The sequence below is a fragment of the Nematolebias whitei genome, chromosome 8 (assembly GCF_014905685.2).
Source record: "Nematolebias whitei isolate Nwh7 chromosome 8, NemWhi1, whole genome shotgun sequence".
NCBI classification, from domain to species: domain Eukaryota; kingdom Metazoa; phylum Chordata; class Actinopteri; order Cyprinodontiformes; family Rivulidae; genus Nematolebias; species Nematolebias whitei.
Window position 1 is genome coordinate 28,080,772 of NC_056505.1, and position 25,015 is coordinate 28,105,786.

Here is a 25,015-nt window from a genome sequence, read left to right on the forward strand (position 1 = left end):
CATCCATCCATCCATCCATCCATCCATCTATCTATCTATCTATCTATCTATCTATCTATCTATCTATCTATCTATCTATCTATCTATCTATCTATCTATCTATCTATCTATCTATCAATCTATCATTAAAGTCACTAAATAACCTCTGACTAACCTTTTTCCTCTGCTGCACACTACATGTTCAGCTGTTTCTCATGTTTGGCTGGTTTTATGGCCTGTTTCATCTTATAGCTCCTGTGCCAGCACTGCCTGCAGTGGCCATCGTAACGGCAGCTGAGCAGAGCTTCTCTCTCAAGCCGAAGAGGAAAAAAAAATACCTACAGACTAATTATGAGAGTTACATGTTTATATAAAAAAAGAAGCAGCCGTGTGGCATATTCACACAGTTGAAATATGAAGAAATAAAAGTTTTAAAGCAAACTGTTGTTGCAGTACATTTTTTATATGGAAAAAAAAAAGTTGGAATAACAGCTGGTTTAGTTGACAGGTTCAGTGAAGTCCTGTCAAACCTTTCCCTCTGAAGAGGTTTCGGCTCTAAAAATGGCATTTGCGTGTTGTGTGAAATGCACAACTATTTTAACTTGAATTCTGTGCTTTTACATAGTTTGTAATAGTTGAAATAAGCTGGTTTACAGATAATCAGGTCAATTTAGAAGTTATACCCAAACGAGGACCTTTAAAAAAAATTTTTAATAATTTTTCAAGTTTTTAAATCAACTTTCTCAGAAATGACATACCAGTGTAAAAAACATCGCATTAGCAAATATTAAACCTTTACACTTTTAGCACTGATTTGTTTGTTGCCATTTTCTGAACCAAACAATATCCTGTATGTGAACGTATGTACATAGAACGGACTGTCATGTGTTGAAGCTGCAAATAAATCTTTCCACTGGGAGTTAAACTTTTGGATTGACAAGAAGCCAGCACACTGTTACATTTAGCATTCTCAGCACCAGCAACATGGTGGTCTATGTGTCTCGATGTTGTTCGAGTGCAAAAACAGCAACAAACTAAATGAAAAGTGTCATGCTAAAGTGTAGAGGTTTAATACTAGCAAATTAAGCATTATTTCAATATGTCCTTTTAGAAAGAGTTTATACGCATGAAAAGCACTATTTTGGCTTCCTAGCCTGGAAGACGCTTCCTTTTTCTTCACATTCCAAGAGTGAAGCCACGAATGATAAGGTTCTAATTCTTAATATCTATATCACTGAACATTGCTTCAAAAAGTGCAAATTATCCCTTTAATGCAACTGAACATTGTTAATAAAAACCAACTTAACAACTTGACCAAAGATGTACTATTCCTTTGACCAAATAAAGATTGTCCTTAGGTGCTTTGAGCTTTCAACAGTTCAATGTGTAGCTCAAAGTCAATATTTTGTAGGGGTGCACTGATTGCAGCTTTCTGGCTGATCACTGATCACTGATTTCTAAAAAGTCTGACCTGCCGATTCCCATTTTGACCGATACCGATTTTGTTTCATAAGCGACACTGTCGGGTGTTAGAAGGTCACAATGCACCTTCAATTTTCCAATATTATTTTGTTGGAAAACATACCCTTGAACAATATCCTAGAAACAATAAACTTGTTTTAACTGGCCATGAGGTAGTGCTCTGAAATATAAATTATATTTAGACAATTGCTGTTTAAAACAAACAAAAAATCGGTTATAATATACGTATCGGCCGATCTCCCAAAATTAAGGAAATTGGGACCAATAAATCGGACGTCCAGTTTATCGGTGCACCCCTAGTATTTTGTGATGCTTTGGGCTCTAGACAGTATCTTGCCTACTTCTGGTCCATTGAAATGCTCTGAGTCTAAACAGCGTAACGATGTTTCTGCTGTGCTCCGCAGTCAGTCTGACACCTGGCAACCGTGCACGTCTTTATCACAATGTAACAACTATTTTACAAATACGTTTGTATATAAAAGCCAATTAAAAGGCGACATGTTCTGTTGTTAATGTTGAACCCACGTGCAGACAGGCACAGGTTGACTCCAAGGTAAAAATAAAGCGAAAACTTATTTAAACAACAAAACAAAAGCTGAACGGGCAGCAAAAACTCACATGAACGAATGGAGGAAACGACGGAGGAACGGACATGACAGGCTGCAGCACAATGCACGGACAAACGAGAAACACAGAGACGCTGAATTTGAGGGGGGATGAGACAGCACCTGGGGTGATTAGCACTGGAGACAGGTGAGACAAGAGCCGAACAACAAGGAAGAAAAACACTGGGGAGTGCAGGAAACACTAGGATTACAGAAATGACAGGAACTCCCACAAGCGTAAAGAACTAAACCAGTAGAGTTGAATGCAGACTGGAAGAAGACTATGACACTAGAAGATTGATTGATTAATTGATTGTGCATTCATGACTGTAAAAAGGTCAATTACTCCTGAGGACAGGACAGGAGGTGCCATTTTTAAACAGCATTGACATATTTCTGATTCAGGCGCTTCTGGGAGACTTCCAGATCTTTTGAATGCAGTGTCACCACTGTGGGGAAAATAAAGCTTAAACTTATTATTATTTCACACTTAATCAAGTTTAGTGGCGCCAGCTGACACGGAGAAGTTAAGTAAAGCTAACGTTTAATTTCTCAGAGTGCTCAGGTGATCAGAGCTGAGGTATTGCTGCTCTTGAAATAAAGTCTGGACCTGATTGAAAATATTAACAATGTTTTGTAATGGATCTAGGGGACGTGGAATAGTAATTTTGATGGATTAGTCTATAGGTTGCACTCGTTTCCTGCTGTTATGTGTTTGATATTCAGAGCAGCACATCTACAGTGGGGGAAGCCGAGGGAAAGGGCAGTCATTCTGCAGGGTGGCCCCAGCAGCTCCATGCTGAGGAATCAGTCATCGTTTTCTTAACATTTGTCTCGCCTTTCGCACAAATATAAGCATGTTGGCTGTTTTCCAGTCAGACACAAGTGTTGAAGCTGTGGTTATTTTAGTTGGTCGGAGGGGAAACAACAGATGCAATCTGTTTACTGCTGTAGGAAATCCCAGCTCTATAAGACATGGTCTCTGCCTGACAGAAAGTTCATATCCAGCTTAATGAAATGACAAAAGACAGCCTGTGGGCTGTGGTCACAGGAGAGCTCAGGTCTGTGCAAAAAACACCTTGCTGCTGTCATTTTAATAATAATATTACAAATAAAAATGTTCTGACTGGCTTTAAAAATGCTTCTTCTTAATGTAAAGGCATTCACTTTACAGAAATGTGAATTTTATTCTTTGCATTTTAAGTATTACACCAGTTTACAGAGAACACCGCGTTTTAAAGCCAATAAAAAAGAGACTACCTGATCTGAACATGTCCGGGTCTCACCTGGAACTTTGGACTGTCACATCCCCACGGTCGGACTGAATGAGCCGGGTTCTGGTTTCGGTTCTGACGCTGGGAGGTCGTCGGGCGGGCGGGGAGCGCGCATGAAGGGGAGCGCGCACATCTGCCGGGATGATCGGTCGGGAGCAGAGCCGCAGGTGCTCCGAGTCTCTCCACATCAGGATGATGATGATGGTGATGATGATGAGCGCCACATCACTCCCTCTCTCCAGCTAAATTCTCTCCTCATTTTCTTCCCCCCAATCCCAGCCATCCCCCCACCCCCCTCCACCTTCCATACACACCATCCCCGCATCACCTCGCTCTCCGCTCAGCATCACTCCCCCATGTGCGTCATCACTGTCGACCCCCGCGTGACTCCTCCAGCAGCCGTCACTCACCTGGACACCTGTCAGCCACGCAGAGCAAACTTCATGTTTAACGCGTGGCTCTCATCTGCTGCTGTCCAAACTTTTCCTGTGACTCACCCGTTCTCCTCTGCTGAATCACCTGGAGTTACCTGGAGTTTGAACCGGAAGTCACTTGGTTAGTGTTTCCTGTTTTGGTGAAAGCTTGTTGTGAATGACTCTCAGCTACCACCACATTTAATTTGAACTCAATGTTTGTCAAACTGAAATGATAGTGGCATTCTTTTTTTTTCTTTCATGTTTCTTCCAGTGGAGGCTCCAAAAAAGTTGAAGTACATCAAGAAGTTATTTTCTGAAAGTCTCATTAAAATATGTCCAGTTTAGTTCATGAGAAGTTTTGCTAACATACTCCCAAGAGTTAATGTTTTAAGCAAAACACTTGCTTACACTTTGAGCAGGTATGACTCTCAGCTACAACTAAAGTTTCGCCCATAATCAATCTATAAAATGGACTGAATGATAGCTGTTGTGTTTTAAGGTGAGGTGCTGTGGCAGCCATCTTGAATTGCCTTTGCTCCAGAGGTTAATCAGCTGTAATCAGTGAGTACTCAGAGTTTCCTTTAAATTTATCCTGAGAGGCAAAAACTGTCTTTTTGGACAACGTTCATGTTTCTGTTGCAGCTTTTGATGATTTTGCCTGCAGACTCCAGCTGCAGACACAATGTGGGAAATTGTCCTCATTTATTATAGGTTCTTTAAAAAAAGCCTTTTTTCACATAATGCATCTTTGACTAAACAACAACAGCAGAATTAGGTTACTGTCAGTAAACTAAAACCCTTCTAATATGAGGTTATGAATCTGGGCATGAGTTTAGTCTCTGATTTTAAGTTTAATAAGCAGATTAACTCTGTTCTGCAGAAATGCTTCTTCAAGTTAAGGCAGATATCAAAACTGAGTCAGGTCTCCCTTTCACGTCTCTTGTCCTAAATGCTGCAGCTCGGTTCTTATCAGGAACTCGTAGATTTGAACACATTCCACCAGTCTTGTCCTCACTTCACTGGCTTCATGTGCATCACAGAACAGATTTAAAATTTATCTTATAAATGCCTTAATCGTCTCTCACCCACCACACCCTTTATGTTCCTTCTCAGGCACTGAGGTCATCTGATCAGCTGCATAAATGTGCTTTATAAATACATTTAACTTGTTCATGCACTGAGGCACAGCAGAGGGACTTGATGTGAAACTAAAACAGGTTAGAAACAGTTCATTTCTGTGGGAATAGAGAGGTCTAAATATTTGGTCTCCATCCACGACTCGTTTATCATAAACCTCAGAAACTGGGCAGACTTGGCCTTTAAGCTTAGCTTCTGTTAACTTTGGAAATAGACTTGGAAAATGGCAGTTCCTCCTAAAGGATAAATACATTTTTATTTTTTGTTTAACCTTTAAACCTTTTGAAGTTGAGACAAACGTTAACAGTTTGATAATACTTTGTGGTGATATGTATGAGCATGATCTGTACAATTTTAACCACTCATATGTCAAAATGTTCAGCTTGCTAAGGAATGATTTGGAATGACTTTGGTTTATGTCTTTTTTTACTCTTGTCAAAAGATTTAACTTTATTTAAAATAAAATTCCCCTTAAAAATATTAAGAGCTCTTCAATTTCAAAGTTGCTGCTCAATAATCCAGGTAAAAAAAAAATCCATCAGTTAAGTCAGGTCCTCTAGACGGTTTCCATAGAAATGATTGGATTATTGAGCATGAATTTTGATGTTTTGAACCACTTTGGTCATGGCTGCCTCAGAGGAATCAACAGGGGAGAGGGTGGACTCCAGAAACCATCTGAGCACCATCAAGCAGTTTGGCGCACTATGCGAGTGTGCTGCTTGTGGGACTGAGTTTGTTGTGGCTCCTCGGACTGATGAAGTCCTTTAAAGGACAAATTGTCTCAACAAAAAATAAACTGTCTAGATGACCTGACTGAACTTTGTTGGATCTCTTCAATTCCTTAAAAACTCTGTTCTCTTTCCAACAATTTTCAGTCAGGTCTTCTGGACAGTTTCTTTTTTTTTTTTGTGCTGAAACGTTTCATCTTCCATCCAGAAGGCTTCATCAGTCAAGTTAACACACAACACAAATCTGATTCTTCCCCCAACAGCTTACTCCAAAGTGGAACAAACCAGTTATGTTGGTGCTAAGATGGTCTCTTTGGCATGACCCCTCCTCCGGTGCCGGCCCTCTCCCTCGTCGACAACTGGTTCAAAACCAACAAAGCATGGACTTTGTTGGTCTGTTCTCTTTGAAATATTCTGCATTTTATTTTCTTTGGTTTTTGTCTTGACTTTTAGCCATTGTTTTGCCACTTTTAGCTTTTACCTACCATTTTCCTATAATTTTAGCTACTTCTTTGCTAATGTTTACAATTCTACTTTTTATCTACATTTCTGCTTTTAGCTCCCATTCATGAATCTTCATCATACACCAAAGCTAGTCATAGAGTTCCTCAAGGTTCAGTGCTTGGATCAATACTCTTTACCTTGTACATGATTCCATTAGGTAAAGTTATTAAACAGCATGGGATAAATTTTCATTGTTATGCCGATGATACAATTATATTTGTCCATGAAACCCAATGAATCCAATCAGCTACTTAGACTACAAGCATGTCTTAAATACATAAAAACCTGAATGACCCTTAATTTTCTCCTTTTGAACACAGACAAGACTGAGGTTTTGGTTTTTCGACCTGAGCATCTTAGAAATAATTTTTCAGTCTTTCTCCCTCCTTAGATGACATTAATCTGTCCTCCAGCTCTAATGTTAAAAATATTGGTGTTATTTTTAATCAGGACATGTCTTTTATCCCCCACATTAAAAACATTACTAGAACTGCCTTCTTCTACCTGCGTAATATCGTTAACATTAGAAACATCTTATTTAAAAATGATGAAGAAAAACTTGTTCTTTTGTCACGTCTAGACTGGACTATTGCAATGGTTTATTATCTGGGTGTCCAAATAATTCTTTAAAACGTCTTCAGTTGATCCAAATTGCTGCTGCCAGAGTCTTAACTGGAGTTAGTGGGAGAGATCATCTCTCTCCAGTTTTAGCTTCTCTCCATTGGATCCCTGTCAAGTCCAGAATTAAATTCAAAATCATACTTCAAGCCTACAAAGCTCTCAACAACCTAGCTCCATCTTATATTAGTGATCTTATTGTTCCATATTTTCCTAACAGAGCACTTTGCTCTCAGACTACAGGCTTACTTGTGGTTCCTAGAGTTTCCAAAAGCAGAATGGGAGGAAGATCTTTCAGTTCTCAGACTCCTCTCTTGTGGAACCAACTTCCAGTTTCTGTTCATGAGGCTGACACATTCATTCAACCTTTATTTAGACAGGTACATCCCATTGAGCCTCGAGGACTCATTTACAAGAGAGACCTGATTTCAACAAAAACTGGACAATGTCCAGTTTAAGACTGGACTTAAGACTTTCCTTTTTGATAAATCCTATAGTTAGAGTTGACTTGTTATAATGCCTTAAGCTTAGACTACTGGAGGACAAATTGACCTAATTTCCTTAAAAGAATTGTTAAAACTGTATAGTTTTCATTTGATACTATGTCTCTTAACATGTGATTCTTGACCTGCCATTGTGTATCTGTTCTTCTCAAACCCAGCCGGTTGAAGCAGATGGCCGCTTGTCCTGAGCCTGGTTCTGCTAAATGTTTCTTCCTCATGAGGGAGTTTTTCCTTTCCACTGTCGCCTTATGCTTGCTCAAGATGAGAGTCTGAGATGGAGTTAAACTCAAAGCAGTCTGCGCCTCAGATAAATAATGTTAAATTATTATTTTTATATATATGAATGTTTCTGTTCAGTGCCCTGAGATGATTTCTGTTGTGATTTGGTGCTATATAAATAAAACTGAATTGAATTGAATTCATCTCCTCTTTTAACTACAGCTTTGCTAATATTAGCAACTGTTTTGTTTTCATTTTAGCTACAGTTTTGCTAATTGCAGCCAGTATTTGAATGATTTTTAGCATTTGTTTACCTACTTTGACAGTTGTTCTGCTAGTTCTAGCTACTATTTTCCAAATTTTAGGATCTATTTTGCTACACTAAACACATGTTTTGTTCATTTTAACTTTAGCATTGATTGTATTACTTTTAGCTACTGTTTTGCAGATTTTAGCACTCAGTATTCACACTGTATTTTTGCAGAAATTGCAACATTTCTATTTAAGTTGTGATATTTCACGCTGTGGATTTATTCTGCAGTCTATTGTCAATGAAGCCTTTCTGATCCAATGTTTGTTCTGCTCATTCTCCTCTTTTCGTTTAATTTCAAATTAACTACAATAAAATAAAACACCACAATCAAGCACACATGAATACACCTTGCACTGTTGATTGATTTCATTTGACGATTGCCACTTTCCTCCCCACTGTGTTCAGTTCCACGGCTGCAGCGCTGATCATTATTCAAGAAGATGTAGGGATTTTACCTGCAGCTGCAGCCTGCTACAGAGAGACTGTTCAACTGTGTGGTAAACAGCTGACCATTTACAGACCAGCCTCAGCACTCAATCAATGAAGACACTTTTATCTTACACTGCAAGTCCAGTCGTTTTATTTATTCTTTCACTTGCTGTTTTATCCCAAGGGGAGGGGGGGAAATCACGTCTTTAAATCAAGAGTTAAAATCCCTCTTTTTAGCCCTTCTGGACATACAAACGCAGCAAAAGGCACGGAGCATGATTAAGCATAATTTAGGGACTCGTTTGGTGTTTCTGTGCACAATAAATTGATTATTTCATTAGAGCAAATGTCACAGATGGAGCTGCTTTAAAATTGACTGACAATTTTCAGAGCAATTCAAATTTGATCTGCCATTTTATTCAAGATCAAGTCTATCATTGTGCCTACACTGGACAAAAAAAAAAAAAAAAAAATCTTCAAAATAAACAATTAAAAAGAAACCATAAAAAATGCACGCTTAAAAAATGGTGATGCCATTTTCTCTGTGTTTGCTGGTTTCAGTGGACCTGGTGAGAGTCTGCTATGGTGGCCATTGTAAAAGTAATTAAGCCTGCATGAATCACCCATTCAGACACGCAGCTGAGTTTGAAACACACTGAAATCGATATCTCTGCACAGAAATAAGCATTTCCTATCACAAAGTCAACAAAAAGCCAAGCGTTCACACAATTTGTTGGCATTTACAGTGACATTCAGCTTAATTGCATATCAAGCGATTTCCCCTCTGGTGGTTCTGATTTTGGTAAAATTCTTAAAAAAACAGGACTACAGATTTCATTCATGGCAGCAGATCAATGAAGACAGCTAACATCCTGCAGCTCGTACGAACTCATCTGTTTCTCTGACACCTAGCTGTAAGGCTGCCTTCATGTTGTCACCGCGTGCTGCTTTGTTTTTCCTTTTTATTCATGAGCTGAATGAAAAATCTGAGCTGACACTGTGTTGCAAAGGAAAAGTTTTCCATCGTGACGCCGGCGAAGCTCTTCAGGTGGAGTTTGAGCAGTCAGCTGTCCTCCCACGCTCAGGCTCACACCTGAAGGACAGAAGAGGACCTAGACTGGAGTTCAGGACTCATTACTGTGTCATGCAGCCATCATGAAGGTGATGACATGTAATGGCACCGAGCGTCACATCCTCACTATCTGGCACCGACTCCTGGTGTTCTGTGCCAAGCGACAGCGCTCTGTGGTCCAATCAGAGCTGACGAAGCCTCCCGTAATTAATTATCCTCAATCATTTACACGACTCGGATGTGGTTATGAATTCACAGCAGGCAATCTTGTCAGTGTTTCTGCTCGCTGAAGCCAGTCATTAAAGGTGGTTTTAACACATAAGTGGTTAATATAATGTACCTCATGAAGAGGGAATGACTGTGAGATGGCTGGTTTATTTTAAGAATGCTTTAATCATCTTTAACAACAAACCATACACTAATAAAACTTGCAGCCTGTTTTTAACAAGCTAGCATTAGCCAACACGCTCAAGGTGCCAAAGAAATCAGTGTTTAAAAGAGCCTGAAAATGATAAAAAGCTACTACATTTTACAGCTAATCCTGATGCCAAAATAATAAGAGCAAAATTCAAGTGATTCCTTGATGATAATGAGATGTTAATGGGATGTTTTAGTCATTTTGAAGGAGCAGATGAGCTAACGGCCAAGACCAGAGAGTACTATACTGTCTTCAAACAGCTCCAGGCTTCAAAGTTTTAAATGTAAACTTTGTTACATAAATCTTTGTGCCACTAGTTTATAAATGCACAGTAAATGTAAGTAAAAATTATAAATTGTAGTTGTTTGAAAGTACAAATATTTGCAGTAGTGACCATTAGCATTGCAAGGGCAGCCTGGGATCAATTCCAGCAGGAATTTCATAAAATATTTGGTATAATTTGTGTTTAATGTGAAATGGACAGAAATGTAGAGCTTTAAAATGCAATCAGTTGCATAAATCACTACATAAATGTGAAGTTTGGAGCTGTTTGATGGCAGTAACCTCTGCCTTGCTGGGTCTGATTGAATTGTATTGATTGAACTTGGTTGACTCATCCATGGATTCTGTCTTCAGACCACTCCATGTTGTGATCCTGGCTGTTTTTGTGTATTGTTTAAGTCATTTGCTGTTTTTAGCTGTATATTCCTTATATGCGATCATTGTTCAGTCGTTATATTTCTATTATTATCTATTATATTGTCAGTTTTGTGTTACGTGACTTTTGCAAAAATAAATAAATGCATAAAAATACAGTAGTCCCTCAATTATTGGGGGGTTACGTTCCACCCCCCACCCCCCTGGATAGGTGAAAAACCGTGAAGCAGCAATACTATATTTATTTTAGTATTTATATATATTTTAAGGCTTTACAAACCCTTCCCAGTCTTGCAATGTTATAAACTCTTAAACCTATGTAATGTTAACAGCATGTACTGTACAGTTCTGCAAAATTTTACTCACCAGCTCTGCAGAACAGCAGCCCAGTTCCTTTCGGGCTCGGTTCCTGTTCTGCAGACCTACCCTGCACCGACAAAGCCCACCGCCCCGTCCACATTGATAATAAAGCCTCAGGAAGCTTCAGGATTATTTGCGACTTTCCTACCAATTAAAAAAAAAAAGTTTTTATTTGTATGCATCCTTTATGATTGTCTATTGTTGTCTTTGTTGTCCACTGTTGACATCACTCTTTGTTAAATTCAGGTCTCTCTTGTTATTGAGTCCCCGAAGCTCAATGGGATTAACCTGTATAAATAAAGATTGAATGAATGAATGAATTCTGTCAGTTAAATAGATGGTGTAAATTGGCGTAGCAAAACTTTCCCTCCATTTTGGCAGAGTGTAGTTTTTTGGGGAGTCATTTGGACTGGCCTTACAGTATAAGCTTATTGAAAAAAAAAACTACAAAATGGAGGCGCCTGACTGAAGTTTTTTTTTTCCGTTAACTTTTTATCTTGTACTGTCCCAGTCACGTGAGTAATATTAAAGTTGACAATCATTGGAAATACCGCAAAAGAGCGAGTCCGCGAAAGTCAAATCGTGACGTATGGAGGGACTACTACTACTACTACTACTACTACTACTACTACTACTACTACTACTAGTAGTCAAGCCAAGTCGTCAACTTTATTTATAGAGCACATTTAAAGCAGAACCTGTTATCAAAGTGCTTAACAACAACAACAATCAATGAGTAAATTAAAGAGAAAAAAAAAAAAAATATATATATATATATATATATTACTGTATATACACAAAACACTAATAATAATAACTGAAGAATTAATAAAAAGCATTTAAAACATAGGGTCACAGATTAAAAAACACATATATATATATATTTAAGGGGGAATTCAAGAGGTACAGTTCAGGATCCAACATTTTGCCAAAACTTTTCTGTCAGTCAGGATATTATTTGAAATGTAAAACATTTTTTTAGCTAAAAACTTGAAGCATACTAAACAGAGGGATGAACATTAATTCCCAAATCTCGTTTTAATCTTAGAAAATGTTGCTGCTCAGCTGCACCTGCTGATCTAATGTGCCACTTTATGACATTAGGGCCGTTATGAAACCTGTTGGATCAAATCCGAGGAAGGCAGAGCGGCGGGATGATGGCATGATGCTCATGTTTAACGCTTGAGGCTTTCATTAGGCTGCAGGGATGGTTCTGTCTGCAGATGCTTTAATGATGACAAGCCTAATTAACTCCAGCATGAACTGGAAATTTATGGCTGCGCTTATACTCTTTAGCATCAGTCTCAGGGTTATGAGGGGGCAAATGCTGCTGTTTTTGATGCACAGACATTCATGTAGACACCCCCTCTGGGCGCAGATTGCTCAGCAGTTCTGATGCTTGACTCCATGATCCTGTGTCAGAGTTTATCCAACATGACAGCACACAAATGTGACCCTCTTCTCAATGATGTCTATCTGATTATTTAATCAGCACTCCAGATGTCGCTTGAGCAGCAATGCAGTTTGTAATGTGTGCAGCATAAAACTCAGAATTTGCAAGGAAATCTAATCTGACTAAAACCTATAAAAGACAAAGAGATCCAGACAAGGGATGAAGTCATGTCTGTGAGAGCAAACTGACGAGGCTGTGGTCTTACTCACGGATAGATGAACCCATTCATGAATTTATGAATGTAAAATGACTGCATCTTGCAGATTGTTTCAAGGCCGTGGAGCAGACAAATTAAATGCCACGTTTCTAAATTCAGACTGAGTGGGGGTAATCGGTTCATGCATTGACCTTGAGTGTAGGTATCGAACATCCAAGAGACAAGCCAGAGCAGATAAGAGGGTGATATTTTGGCGCACAAAAGGAAGATGCAATGATAATACAGACAATATTCTCTAGGGAGCAGAGTTAACATGCAGCAACAATTTATGAAAATGTCACGATTAATGAATCAAAAGGCCAAGTGTACAATGAAGACAGAAATATGAACATGTAAACTACTGGCACAATCAATTGTTTAAAAAAACACAAATGGCAGAAATATGAAGTTGGTAGAGCCATTTTGCCTTTTTGAGGCTTGGGTTTATCTGTAAATGTGCATAAAATTAAAATAAATTGCAGATAAGCGGTGCACCGCGATAGCAATTCATACTGGACTCAGTACAAACCAGCAAACACATGAAGCACAGTTGATGGTTTCAGGGCTAATTTTTGTCAAGATCAACAGTTTGGCTGTAAACTACAACACAACACAGCCAAGGTCAGCTCTTGTAAAAATGATCCCGCTCGACTCTTCCAGCCAAAAGCAGAGCCTGTATTTGTCTGTTTATGTGTCCAGTTTTAATTATTCATATCAGGGCGATTGTCTGCAGGTGACTTTTTTTTGTGTTTTGCTTATTTCATGGTCAGTAGATCCCAGATCTTCTTATTGCCCTGTGTGACTGCTGGAAAGATTTTTGGAAGAGATGACTCTATGGAGTCAGACAAATGAATCCACCACTCTAAAAACTGCTTCTTCTTTTCTTGTCAAATGTCCCTGTTTACTAGTTATTGTTGATAAATCATATTAAAGCTCTCTAGTTCTTTACTAGTTGTTTAAACATTTATTGTCAATCCTCTTTGGGACAAAAATCAGTTTTTGGAAGAGGATTGTGACTTTTGGCTGTAGACAGAAACATTATCATCTGAGAACACATGGTGATCACAGAGACGTCCTGGATGCTGAACAATGAGAAAAATTTACTGGCTGCTGTAAAAACCTGATAATTTCAGTAAGACTCAACCCTGCCCTCTTGTGGTAAAAACTGGATGGTGCAGGGTTTTTTTTTTTCTCCCCGGAATAAAAATAATATTAATACATATTGAAAATATCTTAAAAACATCTGAGACCGCATATGCAACGATAAAAAATTAAATAGAGTGTTAAATTAAAATGTCGACTGCTTAAAAAAGGCAGTTTGAATTTGCGCATGCGCACAACATCATCGTAGTGGCTCAACCCGGAAGAGACCGACTAAACAACAAGTCGCTGCTGCTGTCTTCTCTCTGAAACGTGTTCTGGAAAATTGTAGACCTTCTGCTTCGGTTTAAGCGCAATATTTTACTTTATTTTAGCAGTGACAGTTCGCAAGGGATTCCAAATATGGCTGCCGCGTTCTTAATGCTCGTGTAGATTATATATCCTGCTTGCATCGACTGCAGTCAGTAACAGATAAACTGTTAGCAACTCCCAACAGCAGCTGAGGAAGATGCCTGCTCGAAATATTGTGTCCCAGGATGTTCCAAACAGCTCGGTTAGGTACTCCAGGTTAGCCACAGACGATGACGGCTACATCGATTTACAGGTAAGACTGACTCTTACCTGTTCACACAGGTCACTAATCAGCTTTTGATAAACTTTACAGAAAGAGTAGCTTAACATTTTCTATCTTTGTTCCACAAAATCAAACATATGTACTATTTTAAAAACTTTGCGACAAGCCTTTGTATGTACAAGTACACTTTTCTGTAGTCTTTATGAAATTATCCATTTCACTTCAGTTTATTTCTTTAGCACCAAGTCACAACAGAAGTTTTCTCAGGAAAAAACTTTCACATACATAAAAAAGCCAATTAGTAAACATTATATTTCTAAGGAAGCCAGCAGATTGTGATGAATCTTCACATCATTGCAGTCTCCCTGAGCAGCACAAAGGCAACAGTGGAAAGGAAAAACTCCCTTTTAACATGAAGAAACCTCCAGCAGAACCAGGCTCAGGACAAGCGGCCATCTGCTTCAGCTGGCCGTGTTTGAGAGGACAGGAAGGAGAGACAAACACAGAATGACAGGTCCAGATGTACTTTCTAAAAGACGAGGAAAGACGAAAAACACATGTCAAGATAGAAATAATCACGAATACAAGAAAGTAGTTCTAGTAATGTTTTTAAAGTGGGGGATAAAAGACATGTCCTGATTGAAAATAACACCAAGGTTTTTAACATTAGAGCTGAACATTAGAGAGAAAGGCTGCTAAATGTATTCCTAAGATGCTCAGGTCCAAAAACTAAAACCTCAGTCTTGTCTGTGTTCAAAATCAGAAACTTTAGGGTTATCCAGGTTTTTATGGTTTAAGACATGCTTGTAGTCTAAGTAGCTGATTGGATTCATTGGGTTTAATGGACAAATATAATTGTATCATCAGCATAACAATGAAAATTTATCAAATTTAATAATAATATTTTTAATAAATTATTTTATCATTTATCAAAGTTATATGTTAATAAATATGGGCATTTATGAGAACAACCCTGAGATTATTATTTTTTGTGTGCAAGCAGGACTATGCATTGTTATTAAGTTACTACGTGGTAGTTTATATTCACCGCAGCTGATACATCCATATTTGATCTTTTTCATTCAACCTTGACCCGCTTCTTCCTTTTCACGTCGCCGGGGTCACTGGTGCCATGTCCAGCCATCACTGTGCAGTCTTTTTTTTTTAATAAACAAAGCCCTTTTTGTTTTATGTACTTGTGGAACCTGAACTTGTTTTAATTTATCTCATATATATATATATATATATATATATATATATATATATATATATATATATACAGGTCCTTCTCAAAAAATTAGCATATTGTGAAAAAGGTCATTATTTCCCATAATGTAATGATAAAAATGAAACTTTCATATATTTCAGATTCATTGCACACCAACTGAAATATTTCAGGTCTTTAATTGTTTTAATACTGATGATTATGACATACAGCTCATGAAAATCCAAAATGCCTGTCCCAAAAAATTAGCATATTTCATCCCACCAATGAAAGACAAGTGTTTTTAATACATAAAACGCCAACCTTCAAATAATCATGTTCAGTTATTCACTCAATACTTGGTCTGGAATCCTTTTGCATGAATGACTGCTTCAATGCGGCGTGGCATGGAGGCAATCAGCCTGTGGCACTGCTGAGGTGTTATGGAGGCCCAGGATGCTTCGATAGCGGCCTTAAGCTCATCCAGAGTGTTGGGTCTTGCTTCTCTCAACTTTCTCTTCACAATATCCCACAGGTTCTCTATGGGGTTCAGGTCAGGAGAGTTGGCAGGCCAATTGAGCACAGTAATACCATGGTCAGTAAATCATTTACCAGTGGTTTTGGCACTGTGAGCAGGTCGTGCTGAAAAATGAAATCTTCATCTCCATAAAGCTTTTCAGCAGATGGAAGCATGAAGTGCTCCAAAATCTCCTGACAGCTAGCTGCATTGACCCTGCCCTTGATAAAACACAGTGGACCAACACCAGCAGCTGACATGAAACCCCAGTGACTGTGGAAACTTGACACTGGACCTCAAGCAATGTGAACTCTGTGTCTCCTCTCTTCCTCCAGACTCTGAGACCTTGATTTCCAAAGGAAATGCAAAATTTACTGTATTCAGAGAACATAACTTTGGACCACTCAGCAGCAGTCCCAGGTGAGATGCTTCTGACGCAGTTTCTTGTTCAAGAGTGGCTTGACCTGGGGAATGCGGCACCTGTAGCCCATTTCCTGCACACGCCTGTGCACGGTGGCTCTGGATGTTTCTACTCCAGACTCAGTCCACTGCTTCCGCAGGTCCCCCAAGGTCTGGAATCGGCCCTTCTCCACAATCCTCCTCAGGGTCCGGTCACCTCTTCTCATTGTGCAGCGTTTTCTGCCACACTTTTCCCTTCCCACAGACTTCCCACTGAGGTGCCTTGATACAGCACTCTGGGAACAGCCTATTCCTTCAGCAATTTCTTTCTGTGTCTTACCCTCTTGCTTGAGGGTGTCAATGATGGCCTTCTGGACAGCAGTCAGGTCAGCAGTCTTACCCATGATTGCGGTTTTGAGTAATGAACAAGGCTGGGAGGTTTTAAAAGCCTCAGGAATCTTTTGCAGGTGTTTAGAGTTACGTCGTTGATTCAGATGGTTAGGTTAATAGCTTGTTTAGAGAAACTTTTCATAATATGCAAATTTTTTGAGAAGGACCTGTATATATATATAAACAAACAACATCCTCCAGAATTTTAGAAAACTGCTTTTATTAGTGGCATATTAGAGCAATTAGTAAACTGAAATGTGTGTGTAAAAAGAAAATTGTTTATTTTTTGTTAAAACGTAAACACATTTTGACATTTTAGTTAATTTAAAATAAAAAAATTTGCTGTATCGGAGTGCATAATGTCAACATTTCAAAGTACTGTAATAAACTGCTGACCCAAACAGGATACCAAAAATATGTTTGGGAATCAGATGGATCTCACAATCCTAAAAGCCCACAGCTGTGAACACATCAGCACAAACATGAGTCTGGTGTTTCCATTGTTGTTTTGAGATTTCCATTCATTTCCATATGTTTTGACATTAAATCAAGTTTCGTAAAGTTTCCTTTATCGTTCATTATCTGTCTCGCAGTCTCACACTGCTGCAGGAACTTTTATTTTTAAGGCAGTTTGAGAGACATCAAACTTTTTGTTGATTACAATGTGAACCAGAGAAAGGTTTTTGATGTGTTTTTTCTCCCGCAGTTCAAAAGGAGCCCACCCAAAGTCCCTTACAAAGCCATAGCACTCGCCACGGTACTCTTCCTAATCGGCTCTCTCCTCATCATCATTGGTTCTCTTCTCCTGGCCGGATACTTTGGAGTCACTGTGAGTATTTCTTTCAAGGCCGGTCTTTTATTTAATTTAATTTTGTATACAATAGTATTGAAATAAATACTCTCAACTAAAAAGGAAGTTGTTTTTTTCCTGTCAGCACACAGATCGAACCGTGCCTGTCCTCATCATTGGGATTCTTGTCTTCCTGCCTGGATTTTACCACTTACGAATTGCTTACTATGCATCAAAGGGCTACCCGGGCTACTCCTATGATGACATCCCAGACTTTGATGACTGAACCACACCAAATGTTCCCTGTTTTTCTTTTATTATCTGTACTAAGGACAAAACAGATGAGAAAAATTAGGTTTAATCAGTACTTCAGTGTTTCATGCAGTTTTTTGTCTAATTATTAAAGCCAGAGTGCCAACTTATGTTGCATGATTTGTATATTTGTTTTGGCTAGCTTATATAATAATTAAAATGATAATTGCATGTTTATTGTCATTTTTATTGTGTAATACATGTGTAGCCTTATTGCATAAACTATGTACAACCATTTAACCTGCATTTTTATTATAAAATCATGGGTATCTCTTAGTAACATGTCACAGTTTGTGCATTAGCTCTGAGTCCTAGCAGATCGCTAATGTTTATTAAAAGGTTAATCTTGTTTTTAATAATATGATCAGTGTTGTTTAGCTTGGTTCTCCTTTATCCCTCAGTTAATTCCTCTTACTCTTCAGATTTGTTCTTTCTTGGAGGATTTCATGTGATTAATTTTGATCCTTTGCTCTCCATATGGTGCACCTGGTCTGTGAGTTATCTTAAACAGCAGCCGTTTCCCTCATCGGTCATCTTATCATTCCAACAGATTTTAATGTATCTTAGTGATCAGCTGCAACCTCAGTTTGCATTGCAGGATGTTTTCTTGTGTAAATCCTGCTTCTAGTAGAAAACAAACTTTTTTAATCCCTTCAGACCGTTGCAACCTGCTGCTTACTAACGGGATAATTCAAGGATGCTTGCTTACTAATAAATGAGTTCTCTTGATCAGATAGCAACAATAAACTACTACTAAATGGTATTAGTCAGATCAGATTATGTACTTTAAATCAGCTCAGAAACGTGTTTTACTTCCTCAATGATTCCTATTTATTTTGGTGTCCATTCGTACCCAAAACCTACAGAAAACAGAATTATTGTGCGTTTTTATTAAAATTTTTAATAGATTAAAGTCGATTTACTGTCTCAGCAAATTGTTTGGACATTTTAGTATGCGCAGTATTGAGATGTAGTACTTGAGAGGGCCACAAACAAAGAAAATAGTTTATTGACCTTTATTTTTCTTTTATTTCTTATCTCGGTGGTTTCACGCACAGCGCCCCCTGGTGGTGACACGTCTGTCCGCTGATTGGCTGTTTTAAATAGTAACGGGACCTGAAGCTGAAGAAGCGGGTAAAAGATAATGGATGGATGGACCAAATCCACAACAGTCAATTAGCGTTTTAAAGTCATTACTAATTCAAATGCAGCTTTTTTTTTAACAAGTTATGTAAAGATTTGACTTTGAGGTAAGAAAGATACTTTTAAAACCTGATGGAGTATCAACCTTGTACAAAATGCTCATTGAACGGATTGGGTTAAAAACTGCTAAACTTGAGGTCTAATATAGAGTTAAGAAAACTTGTTCAGTGTGGGTTTTGTTCTTCTAATGAAAAAAGAAATTAGGGGGAAGTCTGAACAGAAACCCCTATAGATAAAAATGTTTAAACTTAAAATTGTGTTTTCTTTGTGTAGGACGAACTGAAAATATTACGCTGCTAGCTTAGCCTCACCTTTAGCGAGAAAGCTAACTGTTAGCTCAAGTGTCATTAAGGCCTTATTATTGTTGTACAATTAATTGACAAACAGACTATAATTTGTGCCAGAATTAAAAGATAAACGTGGCCTTTTGTGGTGTTTATAACAAAGTATAGTTATGTATAACACTGTAGAAAAATTAGATGTCAGAATAGTATTTAAGGAAATAGATTATGCTTGTTTTATGTGTGATAAACCGTAGGGCGCATATGTTAACATTGGCTGGATGGTGTACTTTATTTGTCACACTTATGTATGCGCCTTTTAACACATTCAGTCACTTTCCCACTGAAAAGCTTTTGTTTTTGAGGCGCTAAGGTACGAGCTTCGTTAAGCAGCGCAGAGACTGATGGGCCATAACGGAAATAGACCGTTGTACCTTCAACATAAAAGCTTTTTTTTTGTTATCCATTTGTAATAGCTTTTTGTTGGTTAGAATGCATTTTAAGTTTATTTCAAAACACTATTGTGAAATGTTAAATTTGTTATCAATTTTGACATGTTGTAGCAAAGCACAACTGAAGGAAAATGTCCGTTAATGCATGTTTCCATTTTGTCCTGTACCTGTTTAAACATTTTAAATGCAGTCCATGGGAAGGGACACATCTGATAGGTTTTGTGTTTGTGTTTCTTTTTTTAAATTATTTTACTATTCAACGTTTTTAGTTTTGCTATGTTGTTTGACGAGTAGTAAATGTAGTTGCAATTGTTGTAGTTGTAACATCCAACAGTGAAAATGCAAAAATACATTAGCAATTAGACTAAATGTTTACCTAAAAGATTATTTTTTAACAAATGGCGCCTGAAGTAATGTCTTATTGTGAAGGTTTAAACAGGAAGTAGTTTTTTTGTAGTGTAGCGTGACGGGAGCTGGCGCGGCAGTAGGAGGGATGATGGTAACAGGAGGAGGGACCCTACAGGGAAGGGATCAACAACAGCGCTCCTCCAACTTAACGTGCTGCGCTCTTCTGCGTCTTTGCGCCTGTTTGAAGATAAACGCGGACTGCGTCGACGGGAAACCCTTTCTGCGCTTTTATACCACCAACTTTAAGCTTAAAGGCACTTTAGGGACTAGTTTGGACTGAGGATACTGTGTGCTTAAAACATCTACTGCGTGGAAAGTTTAAATGGACTTTAAATGGACAGATGTCGGATTTATTAAAGTGTTTCAGGCTCACTGGTCTTATTGAAGAAAGTAATATTTGTAGGACACCCGTTTCGCAATGGACATCCAGGACTAACTTGATTTTCTTTTGATCTTCGCTCAGAAAATGTGACTACCTGTTCCTGTGTTTAATATTTCTGGAAAACCGTTTTCAAATCGCACTTCTCTGTGACGAGAAAGGAATGGGAGTTTAAATCTGGTCAGCAAGTGTAAAAGAAAAGCATCCATGGATTGATGGGTTGGACTTTCAGCTCGAGTGTAAAGTGCCTCCAGAAAGGTAAGGTGCATCCACTCCAGAGCAGAAACATCCTCTGCAGGCCTGTTCTCTAAATACACAGAAACCATGTTTGTGTCTGCATCATAACAGATTGATATGACTTCATCTACCAGCTCAATTTAATATCTTTACAGTGTCTTATAATATATAATATATAATCAGGTCTCTCTTGTAAATGAGTCCTCGAGGCTCAATGGGATTTACCTGTAGAAATAAAGGTTGATTGATATAACCTTTAGATGTTTATGAATCGTTCATACTTACCTTTGCTTCCTGATTGATAGCTGTAGGGGTTAATTATCTTGTCACACTTGTTAGTAGCAGTCTACACAGTTTAATATTTTTTATAACATTTAGTTTTTGTTTTAAGTGTATTCTCACAGTGGTACTTTTCTAATATAAGAGGTTTAACATTCTGTGGTGATCCCTAAATCAGTTAACGAGCTTTTCTGTTTAAAATAAAGAGACCTGTCAGCAACACATATGCATTAAAATATGATGTAGGCTTCTCCTTTAACCTGCCTGCAGACTCCCTGAATAAGACAAAAGATGCACCTGTTTTGTTCGACAGAAGATCTGGGTGGATTGGTTTAGTGGTTGTTTTGTGTGCAGACTGTTTATCAGCCTGCTGCTCTGCATGGCGTAATGTGCTGATTCTGACTATTCTGCACAAAGTGGATCAGCTCTATTGTTGTTTTTCCATGTAAATATACAGTAATTTGCTCTACTTCATTGTGCTTAGCAGTGCTCAGCGAGAAGGGGGGGTGCATAGAAGCTCACATCGACCTCGGATGTCGCTTGTGTTTATGTTTTTGTTGGGATGCCAGTAAGATGCCTGCATTCATAATCGACTTGTAAACTGTAATACGTTAGTTTCCTCAGATTATTTTAGAAATACTTTTATAGCATGCACTTATTTCTGAAAAGATACCTCATTTAAAACATCTGCTTTCATTTCTGTAGCAAATATATATATATATATATATATATATATATATATATATATATATAATTTAAAATGCTTTTGAAATATTTGCAGGCACAGTTTTCTATTTATCACCCTCGGTTCTTGAAGTATTTAACATTATTCAAGCCCTCCAGGTGCTTATAAACCCATGGATGAGAGCAGCTCAGGTGTCGTTTCACAGAGTAATATCCCTCATTATCCATCATTATTCATCCACAAAGCCTGGACATTTCACTGGTGTATTGCATTGGTGTAAAATGAACACTATGTGGCTATTTGTTCCCTGCAGACAGATTGTCATGCTGGAGGAAATTGATGGCTCTAAGAAACAAATTATTCATGAAGAGCTGAAAGTGGTCACTCCACATAAGTTGAGGTTCTTTGTGGTAACGTCAGCCAGAGTCACAGTAATGATGTCAAGAATAATATACAGAAAATACACTATTAAATACATTTTAGCTGAAGTTGATACTATTCTGTGTTTAAAATCTTGTGTTTTGGTTTGTCTTGTAACAGCCCTAAGCATTTACTTTTCCATTTCTGTAAAAGTTGTACAAAGTAAGAAAATGAGGAACTCAACATTAAAACACTTTGGATCTGTTCCTCACAAGTCCAATATGAGATTTTTTGTTCAAGTTTTTAAATAAATCTCAGCAACACACTTTTTAAAGCTAAAGTTTACGACCTCGGGTTGTAGGGCATTGGCTCTTTGGTTCGTGTAATTTGCTCCTCAGAACAGAGCAGGAAATTATAAAACCTCATTTTTATGCTGAATGAATGTTGCTTATCTCAAGAGGACAAATTAACTTGAACAAGTCCACTCATGCATGAAGCACATGGGTTATTAAGTGGTATAATCTGAAGAACTGTTGGTTGCTGTAAAAGTTCCTATAAAGTCTGTGAGAACAAAGGACTAATGCGATAAAAAAAATACTATTGTTGTGGCACGTGTTAGCTTGTCAATGTTTATCTATTTGTAGGCTTCCCCCTGGATGCTGGGATTCCACTCCCGTGCCGATGGTGTTCCCAGTTTATTTCCTTTAGTTAAAATAAATGTCAATACAGTTTCCAAACTAGGTTGCAGTGCCAGGAACAAAATCCATGCATCGACTGCTGTGCTGTGCAGACTGGTCAAGGTATTTAAAACCAGTCACTGTGTTAATAACCGTCATTTGCATGGAGTGTGTCAGCAGGCACGTCTTTGTGCTGGTTGTCCGTTGTGAGTTTAGTAAAGTTGTCAAGAGTTTCTGTTCGAGTAATGCTTGCGTTTCCAGCAGCACACATGTTTGTGCAAAGGCCACGGCCTGTCAGGATTACAAGAGATTACCTAGAGAGTAATACTACTGCTTATCAGGCCTGTATCTGTCACCAGCATCACTGACGGTCCTGCTTAGGTACTATGGGATAACATATAGACTCACACATACAGAAGGTCAGAATGCTGATTTAATGGTCACTTAATGTGTAAAAGAGGAATTTAAAATACAGTCATGCTGCTCAATCTGCAGAATGCAACAAACTCCAAACCACAGTGTTCGCATGACTTAGCTTATGTCTGATTAATATAGTGTGACAGGGCAGATGCAGATGGAGAGATTTGGCCTACCTGCTGCTAAAGCTGACAGGTTGGAAGCAGCTGATTGCATGAGTGTTTTGCTTTTTTATTGCCTGCAAAAGAGCATCTGCATGCTTCCACGCAATGTCAAGTCTTCATCAGAGGGTCTGTGCAACATACAGACATCCACAGACCTGCAGGTTTGTTGTGGCCACGAGGCATTGTCTGGGCACTGTTTGAAGTATGCATGCACAGGAAACGGGTTTAATATATAAACATAGAAACTGTTTTCTAGGGAGTTATTATAATTTACCAAGAACATCTCTGAGTCCTGCCATTTGTGCACTGTACACATCTGTGTGTATTGTTGTGTTCCTGGATGCAATAGATGTGAGCAGGTTGTTTAATCTGCTGATGTGTCACGTGTAGCCAATACTTGGAAACCAAATAGCGTCTTACCTGCGAGTTAGGAGTTTGCTGTAGACCCCCCAGTGGTGGCAGACCTGTATGACTTCATTCAGCAGTGATTGAATAAATCACTGCTGAAGTGAAGCACAGCTTCATTTCAGAACGCCCTTGATTTGTCTCACCAGTTTGATCTCTAATTCAGTTAAACTATTAACACTTGAAACAGGAGGCCAGGATTAGACGGGGTGTTACAAATATACCGTCCAGAAGGCTAAGTCATGACTCGGTCCAAAGCAATTTGTGTCATTGAAATCCATTACACACATTGTACTGTGGAAAAGTGTTGCACTAAAAGAGGACTTTTCATCGTTTTACATTGCATACTTATGTACTAACCTTTAAATATGTGCTTTTCTTGAAGTGATCACTTAAGAAGTGATTGCTTTAGTGTCATTACTTTTAACTTTATAATACACTTTTTTATTTTAATAATTTAGAATCACATAAAAATGCATGTTAGCTGTAGTCCAGTTACAGTCAGGTAAATAGCAGAAAGGAACTGCTGTTTGATGCTTTTTTTTTTTTTTAGATTTTATACACATCTAATAAAATGTGTTAGTCTCTTCTGTTAAATTAGGAAACAACCTGCTTGTCGCTAACGTTTCACCTGCTGATTTCAATGTCTGTTTCCACCAGACAATCACTATTTATTATATGGCTCAGTGGTTAGCACTGTTGCCTCACAGCAAGAAGGTCCTGTGTTCAATCCCCAGTTGGACCTGGGGTCTTTCTGTGTGGAGTTTGCATGTTCTTCTCATGCTTGCGTGGTTTTTTTTCGGGTACTCTGGTTTCCTCCCACAGACCAAAAACATGCATGTTAGGCTGCCTTCAGGCACACGCCTCCCTTGCAAAAGAGATCTGTGATCTCAATGGGATTTGCCTGGTTAAATAAATGCTAATTATGATGTAGAAGTACAACAAAGTGGGACTAGATATGGGCTTGAATTGCGGATATATTTGATAGGTATGGCTTTTTGTTTTTAATCATCATTGTCATTTATCATCGTGTAAAACGAGTGAGAAGTCAGCAGCCAAGAGGATGCAGTAATGTGGAGTCACTACCAGCAGATTTTTAACTGTTGGGGGTGACAATCATTGTGTATTGCACATATTTATTATCCTCTGGATCCATCGGAAAGATCAGTGTTTATTTCACAACCCCATATGAGCAAACATTACTTTTAATGGGAGTAATCCTTTCATGCTTGTAACTGGACTGCAATTATTCTGTCATTTGAAAAAGTCCCGATCACAACAATTATTAGTAGATCATTGTCCTGCCCTTTTCATTAGGTTTCCTTTAGTGAAGCCAATCCGACTTTAATGTGTTTTTGTCCCACTGCTTTTATTTCCAGTGTTTCCAGTTTGTTTAAGTGTCATTAAGAGACTGAACG

The 25,015-nt window shown here is 38.3% G+C and overlaps 1 protein-coding gene across 1 annotated transcript; it reads left to right on the plus strand.

Moving 5' to 3' along the window:
• Positions 1-13,731: 13,731 nt before the first annotated feature.
• Positions 13,732-17,742, plus strand: tmem230b (transmembrane protein 230b). The gene is made up of 3 exons (XM_037680548.1): positions 13,732-14,068; positions 17,255-17,377; positions 17,484-17,742. Exons 1-3 carry the CDS (start codon positions 13,973-13,975, stop codon positions 17,622-17,624), a joined length of 360 nt encoding a protein of 119 aa, XP_037536476.1. The 5' UTR covers positions 13,732-13,972; the 3' UTR covers positions 17,625-17,742.
• Positions 17,743-25,015: the final 7,273 nt, after the last annotated feature.